The sequence below is a fragment of the Oculina patagonica genome, chromosome 2, assembly GCF_052425735.1.
Source record: "Oculina patagonica isolate OP01 chromosome 2, crgOcupat, whole genome shotgun sequence".
Lineage (NCBI taxonomy): Eukaryota > Metazoa > Cnidaria > Anthozoa > Scleractinia > Oculinidae > Oculina > Oculina patagonica.
This window is the reverse complement of record NC_135759.1, coordinates 37,673,432-37,694,650: the sequence shown is the minus strand read 5'-3', so window position 1 is coordinate 37,694,650 and position 21,219 is coordinate 37,673,432. Positions and strand designations below refer to the sequence as shown.

The window sequence follows — 21,219 nt, the reverse complement described above, 5'->3', positions numbered from 1 at the left end:
AGGGGATTGTTTTTTTTTATTTCTATATTCTCTATATTACTACTACTATTAAGTGATTTTATGAAAAAAAGCTTTTCCTATATATTGCACTCAAAACGTTTTACAAAGGGATCTGGACAAACCACCAATGACAATGAGGGATTACATGTACATGTAAGTCAATCATTGCAGCTCATGCTGATCCACTTTTCCAAGTTTTCCTGATGTGAAAATCTAGGTTGTAAATCCATTCTAGCTCTTCTTTCCTGTTTATAAACTTGTGTACAAATACCTGTAAACTAGAATACAGTTACACTTCATGTATATATAAATTTCACAGTTTGAACAGAGTATTGAAGGTCTGGATAGTAAGTTAAAGAAATCCTATGACCCATTTCCCAGCCCAAAACTAAAAACTGGGAAGTGTTTTATTTCCAACCACATGCACAACAAGCTTGGTATTATCAAATCACCATGATAGATATTTTTTAGCAAAAGTCTGTTGGAAGTAGTCACTGATATGGTACATGTGTTAACTTATGTATTTTACTTAATGGTGCATTGAATTTTTAAGGTAAAGAAGTTTGGTTAGGAAATATTTTGCATGCAAAAGGTCAGTACTTTGATGATCCTTAAGTTTTTTTCATCAGATGCCTGGCTGATCTTGCATGTAACCTGGACCTCAGGAGTCTCCTTACTGAATATAGGGGGGGGGGGGACAAGTCAGTAGTATAGTCATTTTGATGACACTTCTTACATACCCTGTTCACATAACAAACAGAACATGTTTCATAAAACCAAGGTTAAAAAAATTGAAAATCAACACAAAGAAAGCAAACACTTGCCTTTTTGCTATAAAAGCTTTTACTGCACTTTTCGAGATCATGCCAGCTCTGAGGTTTAGAAACCCAACTCCTCTCATCCTTTGCTCCTCTGTGTAGCAAAGGGTGTTTGCAATTAATTAACAATAACTATGTTTTGTACTGCTGTCTACAATAATTATGGTGATAGATGGAAATCTACTAATCGCAACCCACAGACATGACCTTTTGAACCCATTGAGGTGAACTTCTGTTTGCTGAGCAGGAGCTAAGATGTTTGGTGACAGCAGAAAATGGGCAGGTCCCCGCAACCATTAGTTGAAATTTGAATCTTAGAGTTTGCATGATATATTTTTTGAGAAGTGCACACAAGTCTGTAAACCTTCGGTAAGCAGCAAGACACTTTAGAACAACTATATAAAAAAAACTATACAGAACTATATATGCAAGCATGTATCTTATTTAACATACACTTTAAGTTTTTACAGGTATTAGGATTTGGTCAGTACTTTCTAAATTAAACTATTCTGAAAACTGTGTTTAAGTTATTGTATATTATTGTTATTAATGATAATTAAAATTATTTAAATGGTGTTTAGAAATAGGACGCATTAAAACAGACTGGAGTTATTTAATATCGGCAACCAGCCCTCAGTTGTGTGGTCACAGTAGAAGTTTTTCCTCCAAGATAGGACAACTGTGGTGTTTTCAGCCGAAGATGACAAGGTCTGGTTAGATGCAAATTTTGAGTCTCTGCAGACCTTTCATTTTTCTTGTTTTTCTTTGTCAGTGTCAATCAGATTTTTGAAAAAAAAAAGTGTTGCCAGAGACCATGATGTTGGTGCCAAACAAAAGTATTGCAGCCTTTGGGAAGGAGATTAGCTGTAGTGCAACCAAGAAAAGCATAGCACAGCAGCTCTTAATTTGAGGCCTACTTTGGGTAATTTCCATAATTTATGCCCATAGAGAGTTTCTGTCATTTTATTTTCATTGCTTCGATGTTAGTTATACTTTGTAACAAGCAACAAATAATTTCTTTTTGCTGGCCACCAATAAAGAGGACTGACATTTTATTTAGCACTCAAATTTGCTTTGATCAGAATAGACCATTCAGTAAAAGTATACAACAATTTACTGACTAGTGGTAGAATTGCACTGTGATGTGGAACAGGCCTTTTGCAACAAAATAATGGCCTTAAAATCTACCATCCAGGATGGCAAGCTATGCACATATGGGACATACAAACAAAGAACCGTCAAGCTTGAGTGGCTAAGTCGCTTTGTTTTTTAGGCTGTTGCATTCATTCGCCATCCAGATTTTGTACCATGTGGCTGTTTGTTGCAAACACCAATTCCACAGAATTGTAACCGAAAGATATTTTGGCCCTGAGGCTTTGACATCCTTATGTCTTTGCATGCTCAGTTCATAGGATTCTTACAACATCTGAGATTAAATTGGACACAAATTCTATATTCATTTGGTGCCATAGCTCTACAGAGTTGTTTGGTGTCTGCTTGGTTGTTGCTCATTATTGAATAAATTTGTTCAGGAGTTACAGTCAATCAGTGAACACAGCACATGTCATTGTAGCGCAGGTCATCAGTTTGGAATTTCTCAGGTCCAAATCTTGTAAAAATCTCTCAAGCAGCAAAAGAATAAGGGTGTAAAAAGAGACAAATATTAAAGTACCATTCAGACTAATAAATTGAGGCTTAAAACTGGCAGCATGGAATGTTTTTTAAAATAATCATCATAGATACAATACGTAGATATAATAAATTTTATTTTGTAATCAAATATTAATGTATTGCAGTTAGGTTCGTGTTGTAACTTGTACATTGAGGACCATTAAATTTTATTTTGCCAAGCAAGAAAGTTGTTTTTAGTATTTCTTTCAAAGTGTGCTTTGGCTAGGCTAGTGCATACAGGCCAAACAGTGTGCAGCTCACCCACCCCACCCACGTGATCAACACACCCAACCCACCCCACCCCCCTCTTATTTAACTTAACCTCTCACTTGCTTAACCACCCACATACTGGCCCACCTGCTCGCTCCCTTGCTCACTCAGTTTCTCACTCGCTAAAGTTCATGACCATCAAACAAAATGAAAACTTAAATTTATTACTATAATAATTATAACATGGAAATCATACAAGTTGTCCCACATTTCCATTATGTTACTTGAATCCTACAGATTGTTAAATCAATTCTTGTAGATTGTTAGGTGCATTGCATGCAAGAACATTGTTAAAGGTTTGTCTCTGTGGGTTAATCATTGTCATGTAGTTGTGCATCTGCAATCACGTTTCTCTACTCGGCAGTCCTGAAAGCTTTGAGAGTTCCCTTAGTTCAATGCCACAGTATAAAAGCTTTTTGTTTGTCATTAACACTTGGACAGTAAACCAGAGTCTGGTGCCGCTGTCTTCACTAAGGCTTGCACCTCTCTAAAGTTGAGGTGTTTAGAATCACCCATAAGCATGAAGAGGGTGCATTCACTAGTTGTTACAAAACCACCAATTTGACGAATACGCTGAAACAAACAATGAAGTTAAATTAATGCACTTGATTTCCAATAGACTTAAAAGTTCAAGAATTAATTAGCAATCTTGACTGTGGTTTTTCTGAGAACTATACTGTCATGTTAGTGGGAGGCGCAGCAGCCTAATAGATAATGCACTGGACTCTGGAACAAGTGGTCCATGGTTCAAGCCCTGGCCACGGTCATGGTGTTGTGTTCTTGGGCAAGACACTTTACTCTCACAGTGCCTCTCTCCACCCAGGTGTATAAATGGGTACTGGTGAATTTAATTCTGGGGGATAACCCTGCAATGGACTCGCATACCATCTTGGGGGGGAGTAGAAATACTCCTAGTCGCTTCATGCTACTGAAACTGGGATAAGCCTTGGCCTGATGGGTCACTAGGTTCATATGCAGACTTTATAATGTCACATATTTTAGCCATTTGGTAAGGAAAAGTTGTTACCAACAAAGCAAAAAGAAAGGAATGAAAGTTTCATTTGACCAGCCAGAACCAGCATGATGTTCAAAAAAATTGTGAAGGGGACTAAAAAATGTCATTCACGTTATAAAATTAACACTTTCTACCTCAAGTGCGAACATTCTTTCAACCATAGTGCGTGATGAGACGCCATCAGCCAGCACATGAACAGTGTAATTCCTTTCCAGCAAATCCATTGTTGTTTGAAGCACACATACTTGAGTCTGTCAAATAAACATAATTTGTCGTCTGTGAATTTCTACGTAGGCTTCAAAACTAATAAAATTTGTATTTATTAGTGATTGTAAATCTAACAATTGAAACCAACAATTTTTGTAAGAAAATTTCTGAATAAAATTGGTAAAAAAATGATGTTGATTAATTTAATAATTTAATATTTATATTTTATATTTTATAAGAAAACATTTTTTTGTTCATTTTCTGCACCCTGTATCACAAATAAGTAAGTACTGGTCCACTTTTGGAGCTGATTACATAAAAAAATTAATTATGAGAAAAGTTGTTGATCTATCTTATGAGTGATATTTTTAAAATTTGTTCATTATTTAGATACCTCAATTCCCATCAACACCACATTTTCAACTTTCAACTGCTTCAGTTGTTCTTCTACTTCAGGGATAACCATGGAAAACTTGGTCTTTGGAAATATCCGTTCCTTAAAAGAGCTTGTATCAATTTCCTCCACTGTGCTGCCAAGCCCTTTTGGATACTAAAAGAAAATTGCACTGTATGGTCTCAAATTTCAGAATAACCACCCTGTAAAAGTTCAAAGGTAAAGTTTCTTTTAAATACCAGTATAATACATGTATCCCTGGGGCGGATCCAGGATTTCGAGAAGGGGGGTTCGAACAAATGGACCGCCGAAGGCGGACCCATCTGGGGGGGTCTGGGGGCATGCTCCCCCGAGAAATTGAAATTTAAGTCCTCGGAAATGCGATTTCCAGCGTTTTGAGGGATGATTGTGGACGGTTTATACCTCAACAAACCATCAATTTTTAAAGCTATTTTATTAAACAAGGACTACGTTTAAGTCTTTACAAAATCAACTGACACCTACAAAATGAAACTAAAATACTGTAATATATTTGTCTTCGCTATTTAATGTGTTCTAGTCACACTTAAGATTCCTCAAAAATGAGATTAACGAGTAACTCTAGAGGTTGTTGTTCAGCTATTTCGGAACTATATCATCGTATCGACAGGCTTTTCATAATGAATATCATTGGTCAGGAGGAGTCTCTCGGTTGTCATCCTGGACTGAAGGTAACGCTTGACAAGTTTTAAAGTGCTGCTTGAGTGGAATTATGCAATTCGCAACAACAGGTGGATGTTCGGAAAGATTTCTGGATCACGAGCATGTAGATGGACAGAATTTGTAATCAATAAAGTTGTCAATTGTTAACCTAAGGGAAATTTGAACAAAAGTAATTGAGTTTCTTCGAAGCTGTAAGGCAGGTTGAAGCGCGTCTGGTTTGTCCGTCACTGATTGCCATTTTCTCATCCAACGATCATGTTCAATGTCAAGAGTCTGTGGGCTTGGGAGAGCTGACATTTGTGCCCGCATCAATGGAAGGAAGCGCTTATGTAAAAAAAAAAATAGACTGGCATTTTGTTTCGCTCACTTATGTTTTTTCGTCAGAAACCGCTCGTGTTGGAATGTTTTTTCTTCCAGTTTAGGGGTTCGACCGAACCACCCAAACCAGCCTTGGATCCGCCCCAGTATCCATGTTTATACCAATTCCTCCCTTCCTTCCTCCCCATGAAAATAAATAAGCTCCAGAAAAAGTCTACAGTAAAGACTAATAATAGCCCAGGACTTCTTTCCATGAATGTCTGAATGCCCAGGGTTCTCTCCCATATGAAAGGGGCAGGATGTTTGTCAGAAAATTTTAATAATATATTAAGCCCCTAAAGGAGACTGATCTGGACGTGACTCTAGCTTTTTTGACATCTAAAAGATACCATTTTTCAGGCCTGACCAGTCTAGACTGCCAAAACAGCATGGCAGCACTGTTTTTATAACTTTCTTTTTTAATGTGCTGCCCAAAACAAGATCTTGATGGCTTAAAATATTGGTATTCTGTCCTGAGCACCCTAAGACCAAAATCCATATTTACAACCCTCAGTGAGACAACAAGCATCCCCATCCCTTTCAGGGGGGGGGGGGGGGGGGGGGGGGGGGGGGGGCGCTCGCCCCCCCCCTGGTGTGGGGGTTTGTTGGCGCCTGCACATATGATATTGATTTTGTTTTTTTTTCTTCTTTCTTCTTGGTTTTTTTTCTTCTTCTCCTTTTTTCTTCCCCCCCCAAAAAAAAACACACCTAAATACCAAACCGACGGAATCGAGGGCCCCAGGTTTGCACGAAAAAATACATGCAACCCTCCTAAAACAAATATATTGATAAGTACCTCCTAGGACCTAAATCAAAGAAATGCATGGTTTATCACTAAATGTTTGAATGTTTTTTTTGATACCTGTTCAGTTGCAATGACTGGAATTTTCAAGATGTTGGCTGCAGCTGCCTAAAAATGAAAATAAAAGTTGATATTTTCACTTATAATGCATGTCTGGGTCTCAACTGAGAAATTATGTTTGACATTTCTGTTACTGATTCTGGCCGGTACATAATCTGTACATTGCCATACCTTTCTTAAATATTTTCAACATTATCTGAAAGGAATATTTTGAAACTGACAGGCATCCATCTTCATAACACAGGGATGGATCCAGGATTTTTTGCTTAGGAGGGGGGGTGCACATCAAGGATTTTTTGCTTAGGAGGGGGGTGCGCATCAAGGATTTTTTGCTTAGGAGGGGGGTGCACATCAAGGATTTTTCTTAGGAAGGTGTTCAACACTAAGGAATGGCGTAGCTGACTGGTGATGTAAACATATTTTAACAGCAAATACAAAGCCGCAGGTCATCTCGGGGGGGGGGGATGTGCACCCCTTGTACCCTCCCCTTAGATCTGCCCCTGCAGCATTATGGAAATCTATCATCAATTACTCTTTTCAATAATCACTGTTTTTCTATAGTGCATTGCTTGATTTTTTGTTTCAGTCTTTGTGTACCAGTTCAGTTCATGAGGACAGAATCCGAATGGAGGATATAAACTGAAGCCTATAATATAATGAACCTATCAAGCTGGAGGTGGGGGGGGGGGGGCATACTCAAGGGATTTGAGTGAACAACTGATTCAAATTCCCGGTCTTAGCCCAGCAGTTGCAGATAACTCCTAGGTGCTTAAGTGTTAAGTGTGAGAAAACCTTGTATTTTCGAGGCAGCCAAGTCACTATGGCTCTTACATCTTTTATCAATACAAGCTTTGATAGGTAGCTAAACGAAATTTCGCAATCTGCGAGCTAGGGTTTCTATACAGTAAAACTGCTTTTTAAAATACACTTTTAACTTGAGAAAGGGCCAACGGACAATACAAAGAACCGGATCCTGGTGGATCTGATCAGCAAATTGTATAAATACGAACAAATTAAAAAACAGAAAGGCTGACCGTACGGTGAAGGGATTGAACTTGTATATTTTTTTCCAAATTGTTTATCTAAGGCAACTTACCATTCTTTGAGCAACTTTGATAATCTCAGGAAAGTATTTAATAGATGGACGGAATTTCTCCTGAATATCGCACAACAAAAATGCCGTGTTGTTCACTGCAAGCCTTCCAAGTTTGGCCGCCATTTTGGAGGAACGAAAAGAAAGAAACTAGTTTCAGGCCTTTTCAGGGGATAACATCACGTCACGCAATACGTAAACAACGCGCCGGAATCTTCAAGATCGACTTCGAACGAACTGATTTTTATTTTTTATCAATATCGCTTTAAAATGTTCTCACTAATATCTCACATTCGAAGTTCTTATTTCTTCTTAGTGCAAAACCAGCTTGCTTGCGACCCCGGGGGCGGACTCGCATATGAAAGTGACGGGGATACTCGTCCTCGTCGTCTCGCTTAGGGGTGTAAATGCTGACTCGTCCCCAGTCGTATCTTATGCGAAAATTGCAAGAAGCGAAGGATGATTCCCTCCGTGTTGAGCAGTCGACTCAAGACGGACTCAAAAGACGTCTGGGGACGAGTCAGGTGTAAATGTGGTCTCGCTTAGGGTGTTCCGGGCAAAACGCAAATATTTTTAGCCATAATGATCTCTTTTAGGGTTGCACACGAAGGAATATACAAATATAAATTCTATTCTTAGTTTTTTGGTATCTTTTAGGGGTCAAGAAAAGCTTGAGCCACACCCAGATTGGTCTCTTTTAGGGTTTTTTTTTTTCAAAATTTCCGACGAGCATCCCCGTCCGTTTCATATAGGAGTCCCCCCTCCCCAGGGGCTTGCGAAACCGGCGTATCATGAAACCAACTGAATTTTGTGAAAGACCTTATATGACCTGATGATCAATTCCAGAAGCATTGTTGCCGAAACATAATTCTGATTTTTTTCTGAAACATAATTCTGTTGTTGTTGTTTTTTTTTTCAGAAACACTTTGCTTCCGTAATGAGTGTTTCCTTGTTTGTCACACACCAAGAAAACAATTTTGCTTCCGCGACAAAACGTTTCCTGGTTTGCAAGTAAGATAGGTTATGCTGAGCTTGAGCAAAAACTTTAATGGAACCTCAAAAGTGTGATAAATTTACATGTAAAGAGTTTCCTTTGCTTCTATTCAAAGCAATTCAAGATAAGCTCTTCAATTTGGGAATATAGCTAATTTTACCATAATCTTCCGAAAATGTTACATTATCATCATTGATCTAAGGGTGCGTTTCTTTGGGAAACAAAAGATCATCGATCTCCTCCGCCGCCGTACATGCACACAACGTCGTTCCTCCATCGTCGATCTCTGCGTGCAGTGCGGCATTTGGAGCGAGATGATCTGGCGCGCCGGGCGTTCCGTTCCCTGCTCCTTCGTGATTGTTCCTAACCTTGAGGTGGCGCCTGAGCCCGGCTCGTCCTTTCCCCGGATCTCTTCGATTCTCTGGTTCCACTCGAGGTGGATCTGTCAGTCAGATCCATTTTCGGATGGTGCGCTCCGTTTGGATCAGTCCGGATTTGGATTTCCAGCGCACCCTAAATATATACATGACTGAATATCAAATATATTAGTATGTCACTGCACGTTCAAGTCTGTTCTCGCAGCAAATGTGTAATTTTGTAGGCCACTCTTTTATTCATTTCGTGGCCGCACATCCATGATTTTCAATTTTAATTCCTTTCCGAACTTATCCGCATGTACGATGGGGATATGTCATTTCCCGGGCATCGTTAAAACAATCGCTCCATTTTAATAGTCAATCGTGCACTTGAAGTTCACAATAGCGACTCTGTTATTACGATTGAACCTGTACTGTCCAAGCACAACAAGAATTGTTATGGATCGTAAATGATGTGAATTTTCCAGAGCTGATCTATGGTACCAGTGTCACTGTTGTCAAAGATGTACAACGACGAAATAGTCATTCACTGCACTGTGTGATCTCTTTCTCTCAACGAAATCCTCGACTGCGTCATTAAACTGCCCTGTTTGTTCGACGATATTTTCCTCTCTGACTTCTCCGCGGTCGCAGGACTTGACATAGAAGCAGTAGACAAAAACTCCAAGAATCACGAAGAACACAACTGCGATAAACGGGGCAAGAAAAAGAAAGTAATTCTCCATTGTTTGCAAGTCGATTTAATCACTTTTACTGTCTGTTTACAATAACCCTGAAATGAACTCAAGTTGTTTCACGTGACTTCTGTCACGAACGCGTGGGTTGATCTCGGATGTGTACATTACGTCATTAAGGAGTACGTGACTTTGTAGAGAACAGAACGAGAGCCATACCCTATAAATAAGTATTGGGTTTCTTGGGTTTATAAACTCTGTTGTGGTTTTTGGCCATGGTGGGTTCACAACTGAGGAAGTTTTAAATTGTTTATATTCAGTGAGGCTTATAAGCGGCAAAAAATACTTTTTGTAAAAAAGGCTGGCAAGAAACGATAAGACTTTATATATTTGAGGAAATACCGTAAAGACTTCACTTCGATCAAACGTAGTGCTAAACGTGTTGATCTGTACTCTAACTGCAAATGTATTTCTAACTGAAGAACTGACGTTATTATTAAAGTTACATTATGAAATATGGAAAAGTTGGATCATTGGAAGGGCTTGTATCGGGAGGCGGGGGTGGGGTATAACCGGAATATTTTTTCGTTAGCAGTAAGATGGGCATATACCCGAGGGAGCTTCTTAGCGTGGACAATTTATCTGAGTCCTTCATAATTCAGAGATTTTCACAGCTATATCGAAGCGTCCTTCGGCTCAGTTTGGGTACATACCGGTAAGTCACGCAAGCGTTGCATGACAGCGAGAGGGCCCGAACTGGACTATTTGGGTATGAGATAAGGAATGCGCGTTTGAATCATTAGTAGCCTCTGTTACTTCGTTTGCAAAAGCTTGGCTCAGTACGAGTATAAGATAAGGAAAAAGCTTTTAAATTCAGTATCCTGTGTTTCATTAGATCGGCCCAGATTGGCGGTATAAGATAGGTGCTTTTAAATTTAGTATTTTATTTCGCGATATGTCGGCTCAGTTTGGGTATAATATGAGGAAAAATCTTTTAAATTCTGCAAAAATGCTTTAAAATGCTTTTCAGACAGATAAAGAAACAATTCTCTGGAGGACATAACGTACGAAGCTTTAAAAGGTCAACTTCGAACAATAAGGGGTTTCGAAACCTCATTTTAAAAGATCCGAAATTTCGAGACTTAGATCCAGGTGATGACCATTCAGGTAACAATTCTATACCAGGAGCTTCCAAAACTTATTCCAATAATTCACGTAGCATGCTGAAGGAAAAACTCAACTTTGCACCACTACAAGTACAAAACGCTATTATTGTCTACAAACCGTTGAAGGGGCTTACTCAGTCACGACTATCTTAGCACAAAATTAGTGTTACTCTGAAAAAGTGTTACAAATTACTCTCTGACGCCTACAGCAAGCCCCCGAGTCATTCTTGTTCAAGAAATCGGGTTTCCACTATTTTACTACGGTTTTTCCCCGGCTGAACGTGACGAGAAAACAAGTTTACTTTTTCCCGTTTTAAGGCTCGTATCATCTTCTTAATCCGGACTCAGTGTTGTTTCTCTATTCTCAAGATGGACGACGTAGACGAACTTTTTTACGCATTGTTTGTACAAAGGTACATTCCTCCAGCTTTGCTTTTACGTCTGCCTTGTTGATTTTGTCCGCTATCCTGAATACTTTTAGAGAGAGCCGAACGGACGAAGGCTATTCTACAACTTCCGGCTTGCATGTTTTCTCGCAAAGTTCACTGGATTCTTCTGAGGAAATATTACACGCTGGTGTCCAGGCGGCGCTATCGAAACAATTACATCTTTAGCGGTGTTCGAGGTGCCAAGGTCTGTAGTACAGTAGCTGTAGTAAGCTCCTCCACAAATAGTATAGTTGCAATACGGGTTATAATCCAGATATGTTGCCACCGAGTTGACGCTTTCGCCAGGCTTATGCCCTCCTTTGCGGTTTTTACGCAAGCAAAAGTAAAGCAAAATAGCCACCATCGCGAAAGTAAAGACTAAAACGCCGATGAGAGGGGAAGCGAATTCAGGTAGCATCGTTCTCAATTCAGCTCAACGAGAGATCTCTGAACGTGCTTGATATTTGATACGAACGCTATCAATTTCAAGGCATACGTGATCGGAAATATACATCTTGATTTCGCGGTGTATTTACAAAGAACATTAAGGGCCTCTTCATGATCCCGGTTGACCGGGCTGGCCCGTCGGTCTCGGCTCCTCCTTTTTCTGTTGGGTGTTCGGTCGCCTCGTCTCGTCCCCGTCTCCGGGCCCCGCCCGCCCGCTCCCTGGTGTCCATGTTCCGTTCTTCCCTCCGCTCTGGGTCGCTCGTCGCGGGCACTTGTGTCCCATCCCGCCCTTCTCAGGGTCATCCTGGTCTGGCCCCGTACGGCCGGGGCCTAAAAGAGTTAAGTGTCACCTTCTTTGCATTTGCTGCGACCTCTATATTGGCGGTTTTTTTCAGGGATCAATTTTAAAAACGAGTGGTTTCGGCAAATTGGGTCGCCCGATTCACTAAATCCCGATTGTTCCACATTGCATGTCAGCCCACTAGTTAAACAACGTTTTTACTTGACCATTGTTTTTTTAATCATTTGGATTATATTTCTTGTTTAGCTGTCACATGATTTAGGATCAGTAGATGGGCATTTACATCATAACTGATAAACCATGATAGATAACCACGTTTTTAAAGGAAACCTTTTCATGGTGCCACTTCAGATCCTGTTACTCCCCTGCCAAAATTTAACAGACATTGTTTTTAGCTGAGTAGAAGCTATAAAGGAGAACCTATCTTGAACATCTGGTGGACTATGGTATTGAACAAGAATGGCTTAAGAGTACTTCCCTACCACCTTGAGGGAATACTCGTTCATGTGTCAGATGGGTGTTGGACGTTTTGGTAATGTTGCGTGACAAACCCGAGAACCCGACTGTGCTTGCAAATTAAGCGTTGAAACAGCACGCGATCGTCCATTGTCACGCGATCGTTGTAACCAAGAAAATAAATCACGAATTGGCGAATAAATTACTAATAAGAACTAGTAAAGAAGTCCTCTCGGAAATGATTAAGTAAGTCCCGGGAGTAAGTCAGTAAAGACAGATTAAATGCTTTCTTCACGGAGTAAAATAGAACGACCTTGTTAAGATCACTTAACGACGCGGGCATGTCTAGTCACGAAAGTTTTGTATTGAGAGTAAACAAATGGTACAGTCTGGCACGTATTTTAATGCACAGGCAAACTTCGCGGAATTTGCGTCGTGTTTAGTCGGAGAAATCAACTTTATGTATTAGATGCATGCTCTGTGGGTGATACTCAACAGTTTTCGTCGATTTTTGGAGGCATTAACTACGAAGATTGCCAGATATTCGATCTGAAATTGTTCCTGCACTTGCTACGTAAAGAACAATGGGTGATATTCCCGACCATCTCATACCGATTATTGCTGGATGGTTTTTCGTTTCTACCGCTATAGCGGGCATCTGTCTTTATTGCTGTTATTTTAAAAAGCGTAAACACCAAAACAAATCAGGCGGACAAAGCAGAAACAGTAGTTTCAAACGCAGCTACGGGGCTCATGGCAAGTCAGGACAATTTTCTTCCTACAGTTTACATAGCAATCCTTTCCTGTTTTACATGGGGCCTGCCCCGTGCGAGTTCAGCGACACTCCATGTGCGATTGAGATGGAAAGTGAAAGGAACTGGACTTCACCGTGTTATGTTGCAGAAGTGCATTGTAAGCTACCCGAGAAAAAACGCGTTTGTAGAAGCACGAGTTATGACAAAGCAGTGAGGTCACCGTGCAAGCTCCAGGTCATCACAGAAGCAGAAGAAGAGAACGAGGAAGAAGCGAATACAGAAGAACCCGAAGCGACAAAAATTTAACGGATTCTAAAAATATGAATTTTTTCTGCTGATTTCCATACATTTATTCTGTATAGTTTTCTTATAATTATAATTCAGTCACTGGCAATTCATCGATAGTATGGAGAGAACATAGATTTTTTATCGCTCTTACGGATTTACAAGGATTTAAAAGATTTAACAGATTTAGGACTTCCCTTACAGCAGCTTTTGCTTAACTGAAATATTTTGGAACTTTTTTATAAGCGTTGCACATCGCTAACTACGTGACTGCATAAGAAATTTATATTTGTCCAGCTGCGTGATCCTTTTGTAAACAAAATAGATTCTAAAGGAAACAGGCCCGTGGAGGGGGGGGTGGCGGGGGACTCCGATATGAAATTGGCGGGGAAGCTTGTCATCATCGCCCTAACGGGTGTAATACGAGTTCCCACCAAGAGTGTTCAGGAGTCGCCATATTTTTCTAGCCTGCGTTGCAGCCGGACGTGTCACAAAATCCTCATACCGGGGATTGTCTGCAAGTCTTTAGCCGACTCAGGCATGAAATAAGGGGTATCAAATTAACGCTTTCGAGCCACGCCCAGATTGGTCTCTCCTCCCGATCCCGTCCCTTTCGAATGGGAGTCCACAACCCCCCCCTTCCCCCTCCGAAAAACAGGGCAAGTAATGTTAAACAGATCTTTATCGAATCTTTAATATCTTATACTGTAAATAATTACGTTTTATATTAAAGCGTGTGAATTCTGCAATGTTGTGATGTTGATTTGATTTCGCCAATATTTTGGCTCTTCCGGCCGCGGCTCTTTTTATATTTTTAGCCTTGCGATATTTATTTGAGCCTCGTGGAAATTCAATATATATCGCTATTTATGTTCATGTTCGCTGCTCCCTTTCTTTGTCAGGTACAAAACAACAGTTGTTTTTTTTGGCGTTATATTGGTAGTCGCGTTTGAAATGAAAATAAACAAAACAGAAACGAAAGTTTTACCAAACGAGCAATCACGAGGCAAATCTCTTATGGTAATTCTATTCAAACCAAATTGACATTATAACATAAGACCATATTTCCAGCTCTACACTGAATCATTTCTGAAATGACACAATTTCCATTCCTCGCCCTCCCTATCCTTATTACGTTTCAGCTCTTGCTCGTTTCGCGCAACTCAAGGACAATAGATGTTACGGCTCGCGCGTCATGAATTCCACTTCGCGAACCGCGTGAGTTCTGAATCCTTATCTGATGCGAACAAATCGCAGAATCCGTAGAAAAAAAATGCAAGTTTAATACTGCCAGCTAGCAGCAGACACTCTTTTGGCTGATTTGCGTAAAGGGTGATGCATCACTAGTGTAAAACCCTGTTAGCTGATGTTATTGTAGGTCGGGATAGAAGTTTGTTTTAACGCACAAATACGTCGGGATTTTAAAAGTCTTGCGTCTCTAAAGCAATTGATTTATAGTTCCCTTTTCACCGATGATCGCTTTCACTCGCCGACTTTACCTTCTTCCTCGTCCAATATTTCCTCCTCGTTTACTTCTTGAATGACCTGAAGCTGACAATGCAAGCTGACCCTCTTTGCATCGTGACTTGTACTTTTACAAAACAACGGTCGATCACGGGCTGCTTCCTTCAAAGCCTTCTCTTCAAAGGGAATTACAAAGACTTTTGCGGGTTTTTCCTCAAAGGCAGACGGCGTATTTGGCGGCGAGCTCGTAAAACCGACGTTCACATTACCATACAAGTCCCTCGTAGGGAGCGACATCGAAAAAGGATACATGTTGTAAAAGTTTGTTGTCAGTATTCCGACATTTCTCTCCTCTTCGTGACCGCGATGGGCTTTGTCCGTCGACGTATTTTGATCATTTTCTTCCTTGCTTGTTCTGAAGTAACAACAATAAAGATAAATTCCAGCTAGGGTGGCAGTTACAAAGAATAAAGTAGCTATCAACGGAGCGAAGTAGTCCGACGGCATAATGCGTTGTTACATGACAGTACGGATGTGTGTGTACGGTCATCAACAAATACGGCAAGCGTAGAGTAAAACGTTCCTGTAGTCCTAACGTAGCAGTGAGTAGTCTTTAAAGCTACAATAGTTGCTCTTCAATGATATGTTTTGAATTAATCCAGTTATTCAAGGATATATCGAAGCACGTAGTTCTTAACATTTAAGGTCAGATATCGCACGAATAAATTACGGTTATATTGATGGACACACCTCCTCGTAGACAAGTTCAGAAAAGTTCAATACACAATACATGTATTTGTCACACGACAGCTTCCGTCTGGGTTTCAAATTCTGCGAAATTTGAATACAAACAATTCAATATCATTTTACATATTTTTCGTTAAAAAATATTCAGGCATTGCACGCACATTATTATTGATCAGAAGCTCAACAGTGCACGTGTTCACGTCATTTTAATAATCGTGCTTTTTTGACGGCTTGAAAAGTGCCGACTTTGGCACTGTTCCGTTCATATTTTTGACAACATGACAGTGAAATTGCGGGCTTCGCGTTTTGCAAAAAAAAAAATAGGGTTAAAGGATTAACACCTTTTGGCATCTGATGTCTATGTAGATAATGAAGGCAAACTCAAGAATCAAAACACATACAAATTTCTCACATCGGTTGAGGAAACCAACGAAAGAAGCAGACAACAACGTTTCGCCGTCCTCGTGACAACATTTATTGTCAAGTTCAAAGTGAAGACGATGAACCGTTGTTCTTTGCTACTTTCGCTAGTTTTTATTTTAAATTTTTTAAAAAATACATCGCTAAACCGAAAATCCCCCACCCTTCAAATAAGGTTTCTTTCAAAAGGTTCTTGTGTTTAAGGAATAATTACATGCAATTATATGTGATTGCCTTTCCCGCTGCTGTGTCATGGGGCGCACATTGGCACAAGCGGATGAATTGCGTGAGAGCACGGCGCACCCAAGTGCTTTTAACCGGTTTGGAGGTTCTGACTCCTTGTTCATTCGACCTTTCTCACTTTTTTGTTTTTCTTTCTTTCCCCTTCACCTCTCATACACTTTAAAATACACTTACAAGTGCAATTCCTCTTTTTTCGGTTATTTTTTGGAGGGAGAGGTGGCAGCTCACGCTTGTGGTTAGTGCTCTGGGCTCCAGATTGAGTGTTCGAGTTTGAGGCGCCCTGGCCGGGGTCATTGTTTGTGTTCTTGGGCAAACACTCTACTATCACAGTACCTTTTTTCGCCCAGGTGTATAAATGGGTCTTAATGAGTCTAAATGGGCACCGTCGAATCTAATGTTGGGGGGGGGGGGGGGTAACCCTGCGATGGACCAGCAACCCCTCCAGGGGGTGGGGGCAGGAAAACTCATAGCTAGGACGCTTCATGCTACAGTAGCCGGAGATTAGCGCCGGCCTATATAACATAATAGGCCGGGTCACTAATCACTAGGCTCGAAAGCAGACTTTACGTGGCTGGATATTCCTACATTTCCAACCAGGGGCCCATTAGTTGCTGTTTCAACATATATTAGAAATCTCCAAACTATTTTCGCTAAAAGTAAAATAAAACCTATTAACTTGGTAAAAATAATCTGGCGTAAAAACGAACACATGACAAGCGAACGCAATGTCTCTTATGCAGATATAATTTTGTTTGCCTAGCTATTATCATTTTTCAAGTAGCAACATTATTGATGTCTTACAATATTTGGCGTTGCCGAGCAGCACACACAACAAAGTATTGCAATCGCGCCTTGTTAATTTTGTTTCCATAGGCCCGGTTCGACGCCGTCTTTTCTGGCCGCTCATTGCGCCCGTCCCTCGTTCAGCCTCTGGCCGTTCCGGGCCTTCCTAATCATTCCATCCGTCATCATTTTTGGATCGGCACATGGTCGGCGTCTGTCTCCGGCGTTCCACGGCGTCTCGGCCAGCCAGGCGGGAGACGGATGGCCGTTCCATTGTGCCGTTCTATTTGATTCGACGCCGATCTTTTCAGTCTTATTCAGGATCCGGATTGGTTCGGCTTGGTCGGCGTCTGACCGAGCTAACAGTTCCTTCAGTGTTGTCATTGGTATGTTCGCACCGAAATGGCCCCGCACGTTACATAAATTAGCCCTATTGCTTTTAGAGGCCTTTGTAATGCCCTTGGGTGTTGAGCATATTATTTATTCGCTCTCCCAACTTCAGGGCTTACTCATATGTGTTCATGCCCCGAGAGTTCAGTTAAGGCTACTTTTTTTGCCCCTCCTTCCTCCCCACAGCGACGGAAACTTCCATCCTGCTGTACTTCTTCACATGCGCGGAAATTGTTTTCGCCCATATCTTAGTATGTCCGCGTGTGCCATAGAGATGCAGCATAAAATAACAATGAAAATTCCTCTATTCAAAAAGTACGTGCTATATCAGTTAACTTTTCCTGATTGTAACTGAGCGTAAGTCGGGGGGGGGGGGAGAGGAGTAATGGTTAAACAACAGGCAATGCACACATTGAACGACCGATCATGGAGTGATTTTAATATCATTTACGGTTAACGGTTACAATTTTGGCTTTTTTCGGCTACGGTTGATTTATTTCCATCGGTTACGAGTAAGTAATTCATTGTTTAGTAAACCATTCATAGGCCGGGCCTCGGCGGAAGTGACTGTGGTTTCTGACCGATTTTCGGTTCATTTTTCGACTACGGTTTCCATTTTTCGCCTCGGCACGGCTACGGTTACCCCATCGAGACCCTCATTTAAGAGTCATTTAAGTGTGACAATGCGTTACAGTACATCTTGAAATGAAAATAGATACTTGTTGTGTGGTTCTCAAGTGCACGTGTAGCATTGATTGTCAGAATATCGGCTGAGTACAACCAAGTAGAGCCCAAGTGTGTGATTTTAAATATTTCCATATTTAAAAATGCTAGAACTTACTACAACTTGGTTTTACAAAGCAAATAAAGGCATGAATTCCAACGAAACAAAAACCAAACTTTTCTTTTAAGTTGCAATCAATCTGGCTTTCCTTTTCGTATTCCCATAGCATGTTTACCCTAACAAAGTAAGTAATTAATTTAGTTCTCTCCAATATAAGTATATATTTTAACTTTTGCAAAATGACTTGCACTTGATTGTGGTCATCGTGTTATTTTGGTCTTGGTAGCAGTAGAACAGTCCAAGAACTGGAGTCGTTGGGCGCCATTTTGAAATGGGAGAGACCGTGTTTAAGGGACTATGACATGCGGATTTTAACAGATTTTTGAACAGCCCAAATCTATATTTGTGTCGTTGAAAACCTAAAAAACCGTCTAAAATAATGGTCCAGTTTTATTAACAATTGCTATTTTAGAGCACTTACACTGTTTAAAAGCGCTTTTGGCTGCGGATGACTCGGATGGAAATGGATTGCAATTTGAAATCGTTAGCCAACGGTTTCAAACTGCTTCCGCTCGCCTTAAAAAAAAAATTGATTTTTATAGCCGAAGATTGATTTCTAGCAACAAATAAAGGTTATATCTCTTCCGTTAAATGTTCAAAGACAATGTTTTTCCTGGGTAAATTTATCTAGCACTTATTTAAAAACAATTTAGACCAAAAACCCTGCGAAAACCACGTGACATAGCCCCTTTAATTCTGTAATACGCAACGTCTGGTCAAAAAATCAAATTTGAGAACCGCAGTGAATTTTGAATTTTTCCATGTCCCTTACAGACAAATGTAGGGATTTTTTACAACGCTATCACTTGATTTCCGACGAATTTACACTTCCCACATTTAATAAGCAAAATATTTCACCAAATATCTTTAGTGTACTGGTTTTAAAAATTTCACAGAGTAATTTAAACAGAATTATTCCTAATCCCTTGCAAACACTTAATTTTGTACAAACGCTAAATGCGCAAAATGGCGGCCACCTCGCGTAAAAACAAGAAGATCTTCTTGACGGGTTAAATGTAATTCTAATTCTAATCTTGTACCTACGGCCTCTTGTTTTTAGTGTAAGACAGAGTGAGATCTGGGTTAAAGTAAAAGTAATTCAAGTTTGATTTCTTAGGCATTTGGGAACACTAAAACGATGACAGAGAAAAAGCTGGATGCTAAGACGAAAATATTATGGAAACCAGCAGCCAGTGACACTCCATAATTTCCATCGCGTTCTACATTCCTTGTCGAAGAGCTCATTGTGGAACCAGGTTCCGTTGTAGGCTCCGTGGTGGTTTGTGGTTGAGCTGAAAGTATTCAGAAAATAAACAATTAGTCAAGTTCCTTTGAAACAATTACCTTTTTGTGAGTGTCAAAAGGTAAATGATGAAATTTGATGAAAGTTCGCTGGCATAGTTTATCAATATCAACAGCATGGACGAATGAAACGAATGAATGAACGAACGAACAAACAAACTTATGAATGAATAAATGAATAGGTGAAAATATATCTATACTATTGAAAACTAGCCATAGTTTATAGTATATTGCAATTCCCGAGTTTTGATTGGTTTACAGGCCAAGGTATATGGGCTCATATACCATGGACCACAAATATGGTAGGTGTACGCACCATCGAAAACAACCGGGGAGCTCAAATATTGCAATTCGTTGGGTGTTCTTAATAAGACAATTACTCCACTGGCGATTAGACTGTCCACAGCCTCTCTATTAATATCTTTCAACTCAAAAAAGCGAGAGAATCGGTGAGCGAAGCGAGCGAAAGAAAAATTTTTTCGATACCCGCCCCCCACCCCCTCGCGCCTCCCGTTTTGCACTAGTGTCCAATTCTTCCGCCGTTCCTTCCCCGCGCCCTTCGATCGAAAAAAAAATAGAAAAAAATAGAGAACTGTGAACAGTCTACTGGCAGCTGATAGTTATAGCCAACTTGGCGCGATCGGAAGAAGTAATTGTTATTTATGTGATGGAACACAACAAACATTGTACAAACCGGTGGTGGGTGGCATTGTAGGTAGAACTGCCTCCGTGCAATTTGGTTCTAAAGTAAACCAAGCCGTGCAGTGACAGGTTAGAGAGCTGCGTACATTTTTCGTAAAAGCGTGTTTAGTATAGTTTTCTGCCGCACTAGTTAGTTGACATTGCCTAGACACTAGGCACTGTTGTTAGCTTGGTAAAGCTATTTTGTGTTACCCTCGAAGAATAAAGACGTTACCTTACCTTACCCCAAGTTACCTTACACTACATTTGCTGACACTGAGGAAAGTTTCTACCCAACGTTTTAATGATTTTTCGTTAGCTTATTTGCAGTCGTAATGTTTGGTCCTATTTCACTTAGATTCAGATTCCTCAATTTCATTATTCAAAGATAAACTGAAACAGAGATTTTTCACTGTTTTTGCAATGCCTTACTATTTGGTGTATGCATTAGTTATCTGATATTTCTCACTTTTCAATTTAAATATATGTATTTATTTAAGGAAATAGTTAACAGGTGTGATTTTCGGCTTCTCTTTTTACTTTTCTTTTTGTTATTTCGTATGTGTTTGTGTCCGACCAGAACTAGCATGGTCAATTTGTAAACTAACAACTTGGCATTTTTAACCTAATGGTTATTTCGGGTTACCCTTGCGGTTTTCTCTTCAAATCTCTATTGTTTTATGTAAGAAGTCAACCGAAAGGGTAAATAAAGGGTGCTGTTGTTGTTGTCAGATGAAACAAGAAAAAATTAAAGGAGAATGGGGTTGCAGAGTTCAAATACCTTATTGTTACTTATTTTCGCGGGAACTTAATTTCGCGAAAATGGAACGGGCATATTTCGTGGGACTTAAATTTCGCGATTTGGCCAAAAAAATACGTTTAAAGGAACTAAATTTCGCAAAAATTGTCAAAATACTGGTCTGCGTCAACAAACAGTAAGTCTCAAAATTGGCGCAACTGATTTTAATTTTCCACGGCAATAGTTTCCAATGACACTGAACAAAACCATATAACAAAAAGAAAATGAAAAAAGTTTGACATGTTCCTTTGTAACAAAGTAGAGCTAGTTTGAT

General features: G+C 40.0%; 2 protein-coding genes and 2 long non-coding RNA genes across 5 annotated transcripts in view; 2 read left to right on the top strand and 2 right to left on the bottom strand.

Annotated features, from left to right (window-relative positions):
• The first annotated feature begins 58 nt into the window (after positions 1–58).
• LOC144644592 (uncharacterized) lies at positions 59–2,331 on the top strand. Its single transcript, XR_013569149.1, has 2 exons — positions 59–667; positions 715–2,331. It is a non-coding gene; the product is annotated as an uncharacterized LOC144644592 (long non-coding RNA).
• A 576-nt stretch (positions 2,332–2,907) lies between these two features.
• LOC144644589 (isochorismatase domain-containing protein 1-like) lies at positions 2,908–7,546 on the bottom strand. The gene is made up of 5 exons (XM_078504111.1): positions 7,393–7,546; positions 6,297–6,344; positions 4,376–4,531; positions 3,909–4,025; positions 2,908–3,332 (listed from the first exon to the last, which is right to left on the bottom strand). Exons 1-5 carry the CDS (start codon positions 7,513–7,515, stop codon positions 3,186–3,188), a joined length of 591 nt encoding a protein of 196 aa, XP_078360237.1. The 5' UTR covers positions 7,516–7,546; the 3' UTR covers positions 2,908–3,185.
• A 928-nt stretch (positions 7,547–8,474) lies between these two features.
• On the top strand, positions 8,475–9,538 carry LOC144644591 (uncharacterized). Its single transcript, XR_013569148.1, has 2 exons — positions 8,475–8,586; positions 8,891–9,538. It is a non-coding gene; the product is annotated as an uncharacterized LOC144644591 (long non-coding RNA).
• Positions 9,539–17,971: 8,433 nt separating this feature from the next.
• LOC144644588 (uncharacterized) overlaps positions 17,972–21,219 on the bottom strand; it is a 10,767-nt gene continuing 7,519 nt past the window's right edge. The window contains exons 5-7 of one of the 2 annotated variants that reach the window (XR_013569147.1): positions 20,160–20,207; positions 18,532–19,455; positions 17,972–18,458 (exon numbers count right to left, since the gene is read on the bottom strand). Coding sequence is in view for 1 of the 2 variants with exons in the window: in XM_078504110.1 (XP_078360236.1) it covers positions 19,277–19,455; positions 20,160–20,207 (227 nt within the window). In the remaining variant the exon portion in view is untranslated. Of the gene's footprint in view, positions 19,456–20,159; positions 20,208–21,219 lie in introns of both variants that reach the window. The other variant, XM_078504110.1, reaches the window with a different exon arrangement.